General features: G+C 40.9%; 1 protein-coding gene across 2 annotated transcripts in view; it reads right to left on the bottom strand.

Annotated features, from left to right (window-relative positions):
• Positions 1-7,611, bottom strand: part of Hint3 (histidine triad nucleotide binding protein 3) — a 13,619-nt gene extending 6,008 nt beyond the window's left edge. Inside the window, exons 1-2 of one of the 2 annotated variants that reach the window (XM_050138123.1) lie at positions 7,213-7,611; positions 3,838-3,955 (exon numbers count right to left, since the gene is read on the bottom strand). In XM_050138123.1, the coding sequence (XP_049994080.1) occupies positions 3,838-3,955; positions 7,213-7,392 (298 nt within the window). In that variant the 5' untranslated portion in view covers positions 7,393-7,611. Of the gene's footprint in view, positions 1-3,837; positions 3,956-6,868; positions 7,147-7,212 lie in introns of those variants that run through there. The other variant, XM_050138124.1, reaches the window with a different exon arrangement.
• Between the last annotated feature and the right edge of the window lie 7,460 nt (positions 7,612-15,071).

Below are 15,071 nucleotides of genomic sequence, written 5' to 3'. Positions count from 1 at the left end.
GCCCCATTTTCTCTGTTGAACACTTAATTTACTGAATTTGAAGCCCCATTTTCTCTGTTGAACACTTAATTTACTGAATTTGAAACTCACTTTCTTCTTTTTTTTAAAAAAAAAGATTTACTTTTATTTATGTGTGCATGCCTGTGTGCATATGGGAAAGTGCCCACAAAGCCAGCAGAGAATGTCAGATCCCCTGGAGCTGGAGTCACAGGCTATCATGAGCAATCCAGCATGGGTGCTAGGTAAAAATAAACCTTCTGGAAGAGCAAAAGCACTCTTAGCTACAGAGCTACCTCTCCAGCTCCTTAAAAAAATTTCTAGTATTAGCATTCAAAGCTACAAAGTTCCCTTTAGGTATTTTAGGTATATCCTACCAACTTTAATATGTTGTGTTTTTATTTGTTTATAAACTCAATATCTTCTCTATTTTGGAATTATTTAGAAATGTGTTATTTTATTTAGAAATTCTTCTCTGAGAGCAGGAGAGATGACTCAAAGGTTATGAGCACTGGCATCATTCAAAAACTAGGCTCAATTCCCAACCCACGTGGCAATGCATAACTGTCTCTAACTCCAGTTCCAGGGCATCCAACACCCTCGCACAGACAAACATGCAGGCAAAACAACAATGTACATGAAATAAAAATGAATAAATTAGAAATATTCTTTGACATATTTAATAATTATTTAGGTGTCTGTTTAATTTTAAAATATTTACTGCTGTGATAAATATCTAATTTAGTTCCATCACCTTCAGATTACATATTTTATAAGATTTTAAACACATTAACTGCTACAAGCTTTAATGCTCAGAATATGATCTACTTTGGTGAACATGTGCTCTTAAAAACCATGCACTCTTGCAACCACTTTGGAAATCAGTGTAGCGGTTTCTCAGGAAATTCGGGATCAACCTACCCCAGGACCCAGCAATACCACTCTTGGGAATATACCCAAGAGATGCCCTATCATATTACAAAAGCATTTGTTCAACTATGTTCATAGCAGCATTATTTGTAATAGCCAGAACCTGGAAACAACCTAGATGCCCTTCAATAGAAGAATGGATGAAGAAAGTATTGAATATATACATATTAGAGTTCCACTCAGTGGTAAAAAACAATGACATCTTGAATTTTGCATGCAAATGGATGGAAATAGAAAACACTATCCTGAGTGAAGTAACCCAGAACCAAAAAGATGAACATGGGATGTACTCGCTCATAATTGGTTTCTAGCCATAAATAAAGGACATTGAGCCTATAATTTGTGATCCTTGAGAAGCTAAATAAGAAAGTGAACCCAAAGAAAAACATATAGTCATCTTCCTGGATATTGGAAGTAGACAAGGTTGCCTGGCAAAAATTGGGAACTTGAGGGTGGGGTGGGATGGGGGTAAGGGGAAATAGGGAGAGAAAAGTGAGAAGGGGAGGATGGGGAGAGCTTGGGGGAATGGGATGGTTCGGATAAAGGAAGGGTAGATATGGGAACAGGGAAGTATATATCCTAATTATGGGAGCCATCTTAGTGTTGGCAAGAGACTTGACTCTAGAGGGGCTCCCAGGTGTCCAGGGAGATGTCCCCAGTTAGTTCCTTGGGCAGTTGAGGACAGAGAACCTGAAATGACCCTATCCTATAGCCATACTGATGAATATCTTACATATCACCATAGAACCTTCATCTGGCGATGGATAGAGATAGAGACAGAGACCCACAATGGAACATCGGACTGAGCTCCCAAGGTTCAAATGAGGAGCAGAAGGAGGGAGAACATGAGCAAGGAAGTCAGGACCACGAGGGGTGCACCAACCCACTGAGACAGTGGGGCTGATCTATTGGGAGCTCACCAAGGCCAGCTGGACTGGGACTGAAAAAGCATGGGATAAAACCTGACTCTCTGAACATAGCAGACAGTGAGGGCTGAGAAGCCAAGGACAATGGCACTGGGTTTTGATCCTACTGCATGATCTGGCTTTGTGGGAGCCTAGTCTGTTTGGCTGCTCACTTTCCTAGACCTGGATGGAGGGGGGAGGACCTTGGACTTCCCACAGGGCAGGGAACCCTGACTGCTCTTTGGACTGGAGAGGAAGGGGGAAAGGAGTGGGGGGAGGGGGAGAGGAGTGTGGAGAGGAGAAGAGGAGTGGGGGGACAGGGAGGGAAATGGGAGGCAGGGAGGAGGCAGAAATTTTTTCAATTAAAAAAAAAAACATGCACTCTGCAAGTAAAAAGAGATCTAAAAGTGTCAATAGCAATAGCTAGCCTTGACATTGTTATCACGTCCTTCTATGTACATTTCTTACTTTAAAAATTATATAATAAAAGTTAAGTTCAACAACTTTTAAGATTTTTATATGAAAATATTCAAATACAAGCAGAGGGAGGAATTAATTTAATGAAATTCCAAACCCCATTAGCTTAAATACTTATATTTTATGTGCACTAACTATAATAACGAGCTAAAAATTACTAATTATTACTAATAATTGTAGAAGCCTCTCTTCTCCATAAGGCTACTACTACCTTAATGATAAATAAAACTTCCTAGAGGTTATATGATCTCTAAGAAATAGTCAAAGAATGCAATGGAAATTTTAGTAATAATTATACAATCAATCAATCAGGTAAATATAGGTTAGATATTATCTCCATAAGTATAAATGCTACCTTGTGGTTATAAATCATGATGTTCTAAATCACATGGAAAGAACTTCAGATAACTAAACAATTTTATAGAATTTAGAAACAAGTTTCTAACTGGTAATTCAGTCATCTACATGCCCATGAACAATAATAATACTACACCAAGATGTTTTGTCACACGTTTTCTTATTCACCTCTCTAGACAGTCTGGCCTAATTCAGCTATATTGTTGGCTATCATACAGTACTGCCAAAACTAATACCAGACCATGGTTAGTTAGAAAGACTACTAAAAAGATTGAAATAAACTAAAAAAAAAAAGTTTTAGGAAAAGCTTTCAGAAAAAGTCAAAGAAGGCAATGAGCAGGAAATACAGAATAATTCTGGAAGAAATAAAATTGGAATCTCCTTTTCAGAAGCTAAAAGTTCAAAACCAAAATCTCATAACTAAACTCTGGCACTAAGTTATCTGCATCTGAAACTGTCAGGAAGTGTAAGCTTATATAGATAATACATCAGAACTTGTTTAGAATTTTTCATAGCATCTTCCAATTTCAAAGCCTGATGTGGGAGTGTCATATATCAATCTGTTGATTTCATTGGCTGAGTAATAAAGAAACTGCTGGCCCTGATAGGTTATAAGATAGGTGGGCGGAATAAACAGGATAGGATGCTGGGCGGAAGAGGAAGTGAGGTCAGACTCTGCTCTGCTCCCGGACAGACCAGACAACTCTGCTCTCTGGAGCAGAGACACCATGATGGACGGAGGCTAGAAGGACGGAGGCTAGAATCTTCCCGGTAAGCGCACCTTGGGGTGCTTACACACATTATTAGAAATGGGCTAGTCCAGGTGCGAGAATTAGCCTGTAAGGGCTAGAGTTCATGGGCCAAGCAGTTCTTAAATGAATACAGTTTGCGTGTTGTTATTTCGGGCATGAGCTAGTCAAGCGGCTGGGGTGTTGGGGACGCAGCCCTGCCGCTCCTTACTTCAACAAAAGCCAAAAAAAACTATTATTTAAGAAAGCATAAAGCAAAATCTGGATGGTGGCACACACATGTCTCTAATCTCAAAAAAGGGAATGTTTCAAAAGTTCTCACTTTCTTCTTGATAATTTAATAAGCCTTTTTTTTATCAGCACTGGCATATTTAAAGACAATTCATGAAATAAAGCCACAGAGAACACTGCTTCCATCTTACCCATTTCTACTTGCTCTCTGTTCAGTTCCTTGCAATTTCTAATATGCTTCTTTGGCACCACCAGATAATGATGAAGTGCCGCTGGACGGATATCTTTGAAGCAAACTAGGTCTTCATTCTAAAAAAGAGACATATTTGTTGGTAAATTAAAATAAAACAAACATTATTCTGCTCTGCTGTGACTTATACACTATAATCTACAAAAGGAAAATGGTATTTCAGTTACAATTTATGTCTAATGAACATTTTTGTGACTGTGCCTTATTTAAATTCACAAAAAGAAGCTTAAGCTTTTGTCATGGGGAATTTATTATATTAGGTCGATTTCAAGGAACAACTAATTATAAGTAAAATTCATTAAAATTTCCTTACCAGAAATGTCAGTTTTAGGCAGTGATGGTACACACCTTTAATCCCAGCACTTGGGAGACAGAAACTGGTGAATCCCTGAGTTTGAGGCCAATCTAGCCTACAGAGAGAGTTATAGAACAGCCAGAGTTACACAAAGAAACCCTGTCTTAAAAAATCAAAAAGAAAAAAAAAAGAAATCTTGGTTTTAAATTTCACTATACATTTTCCCATCCCTATTGTATGCTTTCTTCACTAAAAATTAAAATAAAGGTTAAATCAATAAACAGTTTTTCTCAGCAAAATTCCCTGGATACACTGTTATCCTTCAATTCCCCATCTTAGGAACAGAATTCAGTGTCAAGAGAGCCTCACATCCATATTGTTAACCTTAGTTATCTAAGGTAAAGGCACAACAACTACATTTTGATCCATTTTATTTCAGTCTGAGTAGCAGATAAGCGCTGATAACAACAGAGTATTTTAGAAAAGGTTAAGATAAAACTGTCACAGTTTGGGCTAAGGAGAAGGTTCAGTGAGTAAAGTGCAAGCCACACAAGCTGAGAACTCACGTTCAGATCCCAGCACCACATAAAAAGTCAGGTTGGTAAAAAGGGCTCAATGGTGGAGATAGGAGGTCCTTGGTGGGGTCTGCTGAGCCAAGTGAGTGAGTCTACCAAAGCCACAAGTTTTAGGTTGAGACTCTGTCTCAAGCAATAAAGTGAAGAGCAATAGGAAAAGACACCCAGTATTCATCTCTGGCCTCTACATATGCACATGTACACCTATACCACAGACCAAGGCAATCAACTATGTTTTAAATTTAAAGACAAAGAAACTTGATATTTCAGTTAGCTGTTACTTGCATTTCCACTAAGCTTTTAAAATACTGGTTCTGTGCTACTTACTATCTTCCATTACTACTACTGACCCAACTATTACTTTAAAAAAAAAGAGAGAAAGAGATCCAATTCCAAAGTTATGATGCCAAAAATATAAAATTGTGTGTCTATATCCACATATATACGTTTTAAATTCATTTTCTTTTTTGTAGTGCTGGGGATCAAACCCAGGGCCTCCACATGCTTGGCCAGTTCTGCCACTGAGCTGCACCTCCAGATACAGCTGATCTTTACAGTATGACTTCCAAGAGCAAAAACTGAAAAGAACCCAAATGTCCATAGCTCAAAGACAATGTTTAAAATTGTCCAATAAGCCCACTGAACAGTTATACAAAGGAATGCAAAGTGCAAAGGATCTCTATATAGCTATGAAATTATTTCTCTGAAAGAGTCTAATTTATTTTACAGTAAGGAGCAGAAACAGTTATAATGTGTATAATGTGTAAAGTTCTGCCATGCTGTTCTGGTTATAATTCTTTTTTTTTTTTTTTTTTTTTTTTTTGGTTTTTCGAGACAGGGTTTCTCTGTGGCTTTGGAGCCTGTCCTGGAACTAGCTCTGTAGACCAGGCTGGTCTCGAACTCACAGAGATCCGCCTGCCTCTGCCTCCCGAGTGCTGGGATTAAAGGCGTACGCCACCATCGCCCGGCTTCTGGTTATAATTCTTATAGACTATTCTAGAACCTGCTTCTCCTATTCTTCCAATGTTTTTTTCTAACAAATAATTCTCAAAAAAATATTTTTTGCTTAAAATCTCTACAACAATTTCTTCCCACTAACTATATCTTGATATCTAAAACAAGGAAGTATATTGAAATAGTTATTTCTTAGTACCATGCTAAGGAGTCAAGACAATTTTAGTTAACAAAAGTAGAGTTAAAGCATTGAAATATTTGCTTAGTATGGGCTCACACATGGTGAAATTTAACCTAGGGCATCTTGTTTTTTCCATTTCTAAGACTTCCTCTTTTTCTCCTCTTGTAGCCTTGGCTGTCCTCGAACTCACTCTGTAGATATGTTTTAGCCACAACTGTCCAGCTGTTTCTCAGAACTCTTTAAGATAATTCATATCAAAAGCATGAGATACTAATGCCGGCCATGGTATTTATGTATTATATGTATACCTGTGCCTCATACACAAAGAGTAAGACACGCCTTCAGAACTGCTATGCTCTCTGATAAGAATATATGGTGTACCTTTTACTCAAATAAATTCTAAAAAATACAGTAAGAAAACTATATAGAGATCTGTGAAGTGAGGAATTTTCTCTGACTTTTGTTGGAAAGGTTTCCCAAACAAATTCTTCATAATGCTGGTAACTCTGATTATTCCACATCAAATCATTTTCTCTGTACTTACTTATGTAAGTAGATCACTCCTTACGTAAGCTCAATCTGTTCAGGTGTTTACTACAAATTTATGTGTGATGAGAATTTAAATGCAAAATGATTAATCTCTTTTAAAAGATTAATTTTTTATTCGGGATGATAGGGTACAAAAAATGTTAGAGACAGAGGAAGGGGGGGTGTATGGAATAATGATGCCCAGGCATGGCACGGCTGTTGTACTCTAGAACTCAGAGCAGCCACGATTACCTGCACGTGATCTGCACAGGACTGAACCAGGCAACGTCTTGCCTTGAAGAGGGGCGGAACTCATAGTTGATGGGGGAGGAGACATTTTCTTCAGTGCTGTGGCCACTTACAGGTCACTGTTAAGTGACAATTCTACTTCAGACCCAGTCCCGAAACCCCGTCCCAGACTATTTTACACCGAACTCACGCTTCTGCGCCACGCCCACGTTCTATTTTCTGCCAGTTCTTTCCTCTCTACCGATAGCAGAAGTGTGCAGAATTTAAAATCACTATCTAGAGACGATGACACTCCCGATAATAAAAGCAAGGGGAGCAGAGTGCACTTGTGTTGCAAACGCATTAAGGAGGCGAGGGTGCCTGGCTCTACCGTGTCTCCCCACAGAGCAGCAAAGGGACCACAACAGGCCTCCGGGTCCCGGAGGGAAGTCGGCCACACTCAAGGTCCAGCGGGTAGGGAAGGAGCCGGGGGCCAGCGGGTAGGGAAGGGCAGGGCGGTCGGGGTCCCACCCACCCGGGCCTGTCGCCGCCCACCTCGCAGTGCAAGAGTTCAGTGTTGGTTTCCTGCCCAGCCGCCACGCGGCAGAACACGCAGGTGCCGTCGTAGTCGCCGGACTCGGAGGTCGCGGGCGAGGCCGCCTCGGGTCCCGCTTTGGAGGCCACCGTACTATCAGGTTCCGGCCCTCCAGCTAAGTCCACCTGCTTCTCAGCCATGGCGGCCGAGAGCCGACGTCCAGACCAGCTGACGGGCGGACTGACAGCCACTCGCGCGCACTCGCCGGCCCTGGAGTCACCGCCCCTGCGTGGCCTTCCTCGCGACAGGAAGTCGACGCGCGCGCAGGCAGCGCTAGACTCCGGGAGAGGGAGCCAAGCGCCGGCGCGAGGCCTCGACACCAACGGCCGTTAGAGGGCGGGCGAGGACGCTTCTAGGGCTTGCCCCGCCCCCCCGGGCGTCGCGCCGGTGATGACGTCGTTGCGCAGCCACAGTAGCCCACTCAAAAAAAAACCCTGCTTCCTGAAGGCTAAGTGTCTAAGTGCAGGGTTTGGGGAGCTGCCGGTAACCTTGCTTGAAAGTGCGAACGGCTTTGTTTCTGCAAATGAAAGAAGCAGTATAAAAGTTTTAATTTTCTAAGGGTTTAAGAGAATGAGTGAAATGTAGAGAGCCCTGTCCGGCAAAGCCAATGTTAGGTCTTTTCTGTGTTCAGCCACAGTAATTTCAGGATCTGAAACTAAAAACGGCCAGACTGAATTTCACATATGGTTACTTTTTGTTGTTAACGGAACGATGTAAATCAATATAGGGGTCTTTCCTACCACGTTTATGTCATAAAGAAAAGACTGTACTTGAGAAGTTCCTGCCTGCTCATATGTCTGATCGGTTGGTTCACCAAATATGCACCATGTTTCTCTAATTGTGAAGCCACGCAAGATTTTTTTTTATTACAACTCTACAGAAAGAAATAGATTGAGAGTTTTTTCTTGATACCTAGATGATGACACAGTTCAAATGACTCCTAGATTCCATAGCATTTTTTTTATAATACACTTTTACAAAAGTGAGGTGAATTCTGACTGGATAGCTTGTGCTGGCCTGGGAACCATCTTGCCTCAAACCTCCTAGTACTGTGCTGCCCTCACTTCTCTTTTGATGCTGCAATTTTACATAAAATCATTTATTTTAATAGTTGTGACATTGGTGATTGTTGACTTTGGATTCAGTAATGATTGTAAGTGAATTGTGCTGTCATCCAAAACAGTAACACAGGTAAAAGTACATGCTCCCTCGAGACTCATTACATTCACTTTGTGGTTAGCCACTTGGGTGGATAATCACTATCGTAGCTTCACAGATCCTCAGAAGTCAAGGCAGGATTCAGAATCAGAAAATCAGACCTTGCCAAATTTAGGTATTATTGCTTTCTGTGTCTGTTTTAAGATGAGTTTCATATCACTGGGTTTTTTTGTGCTTTGTATGTATGTTATATGTAATATATTAAAGTAGTTATAGGGCAAAAGTTCTTTAGTTCTCAGTTCCTTACCCAAGTGTTTCTTCCTCAATAAGGTTAACACTGACTAACATTGGAACCTCCACCTAACACCTTGCTTCCTCTTTATCTTGCTCTTACTTTTCTGTTGCATGTCAGTCTCCACAGATTTAAAGTTAATAATATGCCACATACATTTAAAATGTATGCATTTGATTTAGTATGTGTTTTTTTGTTTTTTGTTTTTTGTTTTTTTTTTTTTAAAAATGCTGCAAGATCCCCAGCGGCAGTAGACAGCAGAAATGCTGTAGGTCCCAAATGGTGGTGGCGGGCCATGTGGCAGCAGGCAGTGGGCCCCAGGCAGAGGCGGCTGCTGGTCCCTGAGCAATGGCTGGTCCCAGGCAGGGAGACACATGGCAGGAGGGCAGGAGACAGAAACATGGATAGACACAACATGCAGGGTGAGGTTGAAGTTTATTCTGGGGGAGGAAGGGTGAAGGGGAAAGCAGAGAAGTGGAAAGAGAGGCAGAAGCGAAGCTGCCTCTCCGAGAGGAAGATGGAAAAGAGAGCGAACTCAGGCCAGAAGCTGAAGATCAGCCTGCCTCAGCAGATGGGGGAGGGAGTGGGCGTGGCTTGTCTCTTAAAGGGACCAATACCATAACATTCCCAGGTCTTCCTTATAATAAAAAGCAGATTAGATCTCTTAAAAGGACCAAAACCATAACAGTATGTATATTTATTCTTACTGCCCTATCTCTGTACTGGCTGGTTTTATATGTCAGTGTGACACAAGCTAGAGACATCTGAGAAGGAGCTTCAGCTGAGGAAATGCCTCAGGGAGGCCCAGTTGAAGGACATTTTCTCATTTAGTGTTCAGTGGGGAAGGGTGATGTGGGAGTCCTCTGTGTGTACTGTGATTTTCATTAATGAATAAAGAAACTGCTTTGGACCTAGAGCAAGGCAGAACTTAGGTAGGCAGGGAAAACTAAGACGAATGCTGGGAGAAAGGAGATGGAGTCAGAGGGAGATGCCATAAAGCCTCCACTGGAGATAGATGTGCTAAAACTTTGCTGGTAGGCCACGACCTTGTGGTGATACACAGATTAGTGGAAATGGGTTAAATTAATATATGAGTTAGCCAATAAGAAGCTAGAGCTAATGGGCCAAGCAGTGTTTTAATTAATACAGTTTCTGTGTGGTTACTTCTGGTCTAAGCTAGCTGGGTAGCTAGGAAGAACAAGCTGCCCACCCTCCTACAGGAGGGCCCAGCCCATGGTAGGTGGTACCATCCTTAGGCTGATGGTCCTAGGTTCTATGACAGCAGGCTGAGCAATCCATGTGAAGCAAGCCAGTAAGCAGCACCCCCTCCATGGCCTCTGCATTTGCTCCTGCCTTCAGAATATTACCCTGTTTGAGTTCCTGTCTTGACTTCCTTCAGTGTCAAAAAGCAAAATTCAAAATATCAGACTTTGGTGTTTGTTGTAAGCCTAATAAACCCTTTCTTCCTCAAATTATTTTTGGCCATGATGTTTTGTGGGAGCAATAGAAACCCTATCTAAGACAATCTCCACTGAATGCCATCTCTACAGAAATTATCTTTTGTGCCCGTTCATATATATACCTGCAGGAGACTACTACACTACAGTGCAGTAGCACCACAGTAGAGTATTCAAGACTATAAGAAGTTTTGACCTCATAACTGGAAGGCTGAGGCTACAATTCACTAAGATGGGTCGTCTGTGTGACTAAGAGATATCAGGCAGATAGGGAAGATCAGGCATTCTGTTCTGGGCATGTCACATTGATATGCTCTATCAACTGAACTTCTGTGTATAGGCTGTTTATTACAGTAAACGGTTCTAAAGCTTATGCCAATGGTTTAGTGGCACACACATTTAATCCCAGCACTTGGGAAGCAGGGACTGGTTGGTCTCTGTGAGTTCAAGGCCAGCCTGGTCTACATAGTGAGTTCCAGGGCAACCACAGAGACCCTGTCTTGAAAGCCATCAAACAAATAAACAAAATGTCTTGCCACATTTATGTTCATAGCAGACCAATTGTTTCTGATATTTATATAAAGCAATGATACTTGTTCTGGCTACTTTTATGTCACCTTGACAGAAGCAAAAGTCATTGGAGAGTAGGGAACCTCAACAGAGAAAATGACTCCATAAGATCTGGCTTTGGGAAGTCCTGAAAAACATTTTTTTAATTAGTGATTGATGGGGATAGCGCAGCTCACGGTGGGTGGTAGTCTGGCTTTTTGTTTGTTTGTTTGTTTTGTTTTGTTTTTTTAAGAAACCAGGTTTTAGCAAGCCACGTGGAACAAGCCAGTAAGTGGCACTTCTTACCTCATCCTGGGTATTGGGAATCAAGGCATACACCAACACACACCCAACTCTTGGTGCCATGCTCTTGTGCTTACAAATTTTTGAACTAAGCAAATATCCCTGTTTATGAGAAACATAGCCTTGATCTTATTGCAACCGAAAATGGACTAAGACATGTCTCAGAAATTCATCATGCTAGTTGCATCCACAAGTTGTGAACCAAAATAAATTGCATAGCTGACCCTGACTTCATCAAAATAGAATAAATATAATCACATCACTGGAAAGGCACCTGTATATGAAGACTGGTCATTCGTTCCCGCCTGCCCAGACCCCAAATAATCACACAGAAACTGTATTAATTACAACACTGCTTGGCCAATTACTTAGGCATATTTCTAGCTAGCTCTTACATATTAAATTAACTCATTTCTATTATTTTATATTTCACCATGAGATTGTGGCCTAACAGCAAGATTCCAGCAGGCTCCCATAGGTGTCTTTCTCCGTGGTGGCTACATGGCGTCTCTCCAACTCTGCCTACTTTCTCTCAGCAGTTTATTTTCCCACCTAACTCTATTCTGTGCTGCAATAGGCCCAAAGCAGCTTCTTTAATAACCAATAATATTCACAGCATACCGAGAGGAATTCAACATCAGGCAACCTTAAAATAGCAATACTAAAGCCTATCATGTCAATCTGACATTTAAGTGACACATCACTGGGTATCTGAGTTTCCAGATGGTAGTCTGTAGTGGCATTTCCTGTGTGTGTATGTGGTGTGTGTGTGTGTGTGTGTGTGTGTGTGTGTGTGTGTGTTTTGTTTATTACAGTTTTTCCAGACAGGGTTTCTCTGTAGTTTTGGAGCCTGTCCTGTATCTGGCTCTTGTACACAAGGCTGGCCCCGAAGTTTACCTGAATATCAAAAAGTAAAACAGCCCCACTGGTCAGCCTTACAGACCAAGCAGTGGTAACACACCTTTAATCCCAGTAGCCATACTAGTTGCCATAGAAACTGGACGGTGAATGCCTTTAATCCCAGCCCTAGAGAGCATTATAAAACCGGAGGAGGCAGTTCTCAGTCATAGTCTCATTCTGAGATTCTTAGAGGCAGGGTTGTCATTTCAGATTGAGGTAGAGGTAAGAGCCAGTGGCTGGCTGATTTGCTTTTCAGATCTTCAGGTTGAACCCCAATTTCTCTCTCCGAGCTTTTATAAATCGTGCATCAGCAGTCCAGGCTGGAGATATAAGGTTCAGAATCTTCAGTGTACAGGAAATTAGAAGAGATCCCCAAGAGAAAATGTACAGAACAAAACATTCCCAGGGACTAAGCTGGAGCCATTGAAGCCTCTTAAAGTCATAGAAATGAGAAATGGTTAAATGCAAAAGTAAATGAACAAAATGTATAAATAAATATTGAGACACAGGAAGAGGATCAATAGTGTCATGGAGTCAAGACAGAGGGTTTCAAGTAGGATGGTTTGATGGACGTTAAAGGCTGCGAAGAAGACAAGCTGAGGGCTGGGAATGGAGCAAGGTCACTGGAAAAGATGATGGAAAGCAAGTTTAGAGTTGAGCTTTCTCAAAGCCAGATTCCAGTTGCATTGAGAAAGAATGGTAATAAAGAAATTGAAAGCAGCAAGTATGAATAGATCAAAAATAATTAGGGAAAAAAAAAAAGGACGGTACACAAAGGATCTCAGAGACTGAGCTACAGCCATAAAGACAAGATGAGATGCAGATACCAGAGTGGTTGAGGAAAGTGACTATTGCCAAGAATACATGTTATCCATGCCTGTCTACCAGGTGCCTCCACTCCTCACAGCTAACAGTTTTTTCCCTCCTGTTTCCGTACCCCAGGTTTGCCACATTTAAGTTCTGGCGTTCTTGCTACAGTTATCAGTCCTTGTTTCCATGCTGCCGTTCATCTGGCCATACACTGTTAAATTATTCCAGGATTCTATGCAGTTTGCATCTCTCGCCTGACAGATGCTTTCTGGGTGCTCCCTAAGATCCCTGCCATTAAAATGCAAACCCCCTGCGTGTGGCATGCGGCCTTCTGTACTGTAATCCAGCCTAGCATCTGGCACACCGTAGGCAACAGCAAAACACTAACTGCTTGAATGAACTGATGGTTAGGTTTTAGAAAATGGACATTGTCTTGATATCATTCCTGGTTTTCTAATTTTAAACTAAACCTGTCTTTCTGTAGGTTTGCCTCTCACAGGATTTCAAACGAATAATTCTTTTTTTTCTCTAATTATAACTTCGGATATCAGTTAATAATAGTCTTCTAAGTAGAGCTGCTCCCTGGCAAACTGCCAAGGACTTAAAGCAACTGCCAAGGATGCGGGGCTCACACAAACTGACATTCAAATCTTTTCTCAAGGGTGTCCTAGGGTATCTCATCTCAAAGAGAAGCTAAGTGTTTTCTAAGTGCATGAAATAGATTCTATAAATAATTTACCTACTGATTTAAAGTAATTTTTTTAAAGTATCTACAAATATCAAAAAAACGTCATTGAACGATAAATGGCTCTTTGGGTAAATATATTTGCAACATACATGAGAAACGAAATTAATTGTAGCATAGTTGTTTAAAAAACAACTAGAACAAATTGAAATCTGCAGTAAAAAAAAAAAATTAAAAGCAGCTAGGTGTGGTGTGAATGTGGATTTTCCTACTTTCCGGAGGCTAAACAAAGAGGGTTTGGAATTGGAGATTAGCCTAAACTAAAAATAAAGGAAGGGGGTGGGGAGGAGATGGAGTTGGTAGAAGAGGCAGGCTAATTTGTGAATTTAAGACCAGCCTGGGATACATGATGACTTAAAGGCTAGCCTGTGTTAGACTAAATGATTTTGTCTCAAAATACCAAAAATAAATAAAATGTAAAATATACAAACAAAAGACTAAGCGACTAACATGAAAGTAATTAATAAAAAGTATATTCAACTAATCTATGAGAAATACATTCAGCCTAAGTAGAAATCAAGTCATTCATTTTTATAACTGCATTCAGAATCGTGAGGGTATAGGTAAGTGTCTCGTACAGAGATGCAGTGTACATTACATTCCCAGTGACATCATGGAAGAATTCAGGAGTGAGGATGGGAGGTCAAAAGTTCTGGGGAGTATGGAACTTTATGAGGAGAAAGCTTAGGACTCTGACACTTCCTGTGTAACTGACAGGAACAAAGACACGGAGAACTGAAGCCATCAGAAGGGAACAAACTCACGCCAAAACGATGACGCATGCACTTGGCTTCCTGGCTGTTTCCAAACAGAGACTGCCTTCACATCAAAGCTCATTTCCCATTTACATGCTAGATCTTGTCCTTTCCTGCCCACTCAAGATTACCACTTCAAAAATTCCCCCATTGTGTTCAGTTTCTTCCCTCGACTGGGTTATTACCACTTGTAAACATACTATTACTTCTCTCAAAAAAAAAAAAACTTTCAAAAAATAAAAATAAAGAACATTTTTTTCTGCGTTTACTTTCACCACCAACCCTTATCCCAAGCACGTTCTGCATTTGCAGGAAATTTTTCTTTTCTTTTGTTTTTAAATAGGTATGTGGTGAGGTGTGAGACAAGGTCTTTTGAGTTTATCTTTCCAGTGAACTTCTTGTATTCTCTTGTCAGTACCCACCACCGCTGAGTTATAGGTACCTAACCCTGTGCACAGAATTTACGTAGGTTCTGGGAATCCAAACTCAAACAGCAAGTGTCTTACCAACTGAGTGTGTTGCCATCGCTCACAACAGGAAATCTGTAACCTGAGCTTTCTCTCCTGCCTGCCAGTTCCCAAATAAACACTCTGAGGCTTAATATTAGTTGAAAATTGTTTGGCCTGTTAGCTCAGGCATATATTATTAACTGGCTCTTATAACTTAAATTAACCCATTTTTATTATTCTATATTTTACCATGAAGCTTATGGCTTGTTACATCTTGCTTCCCCAGTGGCTGCTGGCCTCTCCCTGTTAATGTCTGTCCTTTTTCTCTCTGTATCTCTGGATTTTCTTTCTGGCTCCATTCTGCCTGGCTATTGCCCATTTCAGCTTCTTTATTAACCAAA

This window comes from Alexandromys fortis, unplaced genomic scaffold, assembly GCF_014885135.2.
Source record: "Alexandromys fortis isolate MF-2015 unplaced genomic scaffold, M_Fortis_MF-2015_v1.1 scaffold_14, whole genome shotgun sequence".
Taxonomy (NCBI): domain Eukaryota; kingdom Metazoa; phylum Chordata; class Mammalia; order Rodentia; family Cricetidae; genus Alexandromys; species Alexandromys fortis.
Note: the sequence above shows the minus strand (reverse complement) of the source record. Positions and strands in the feature narration are given on the sequence as shown.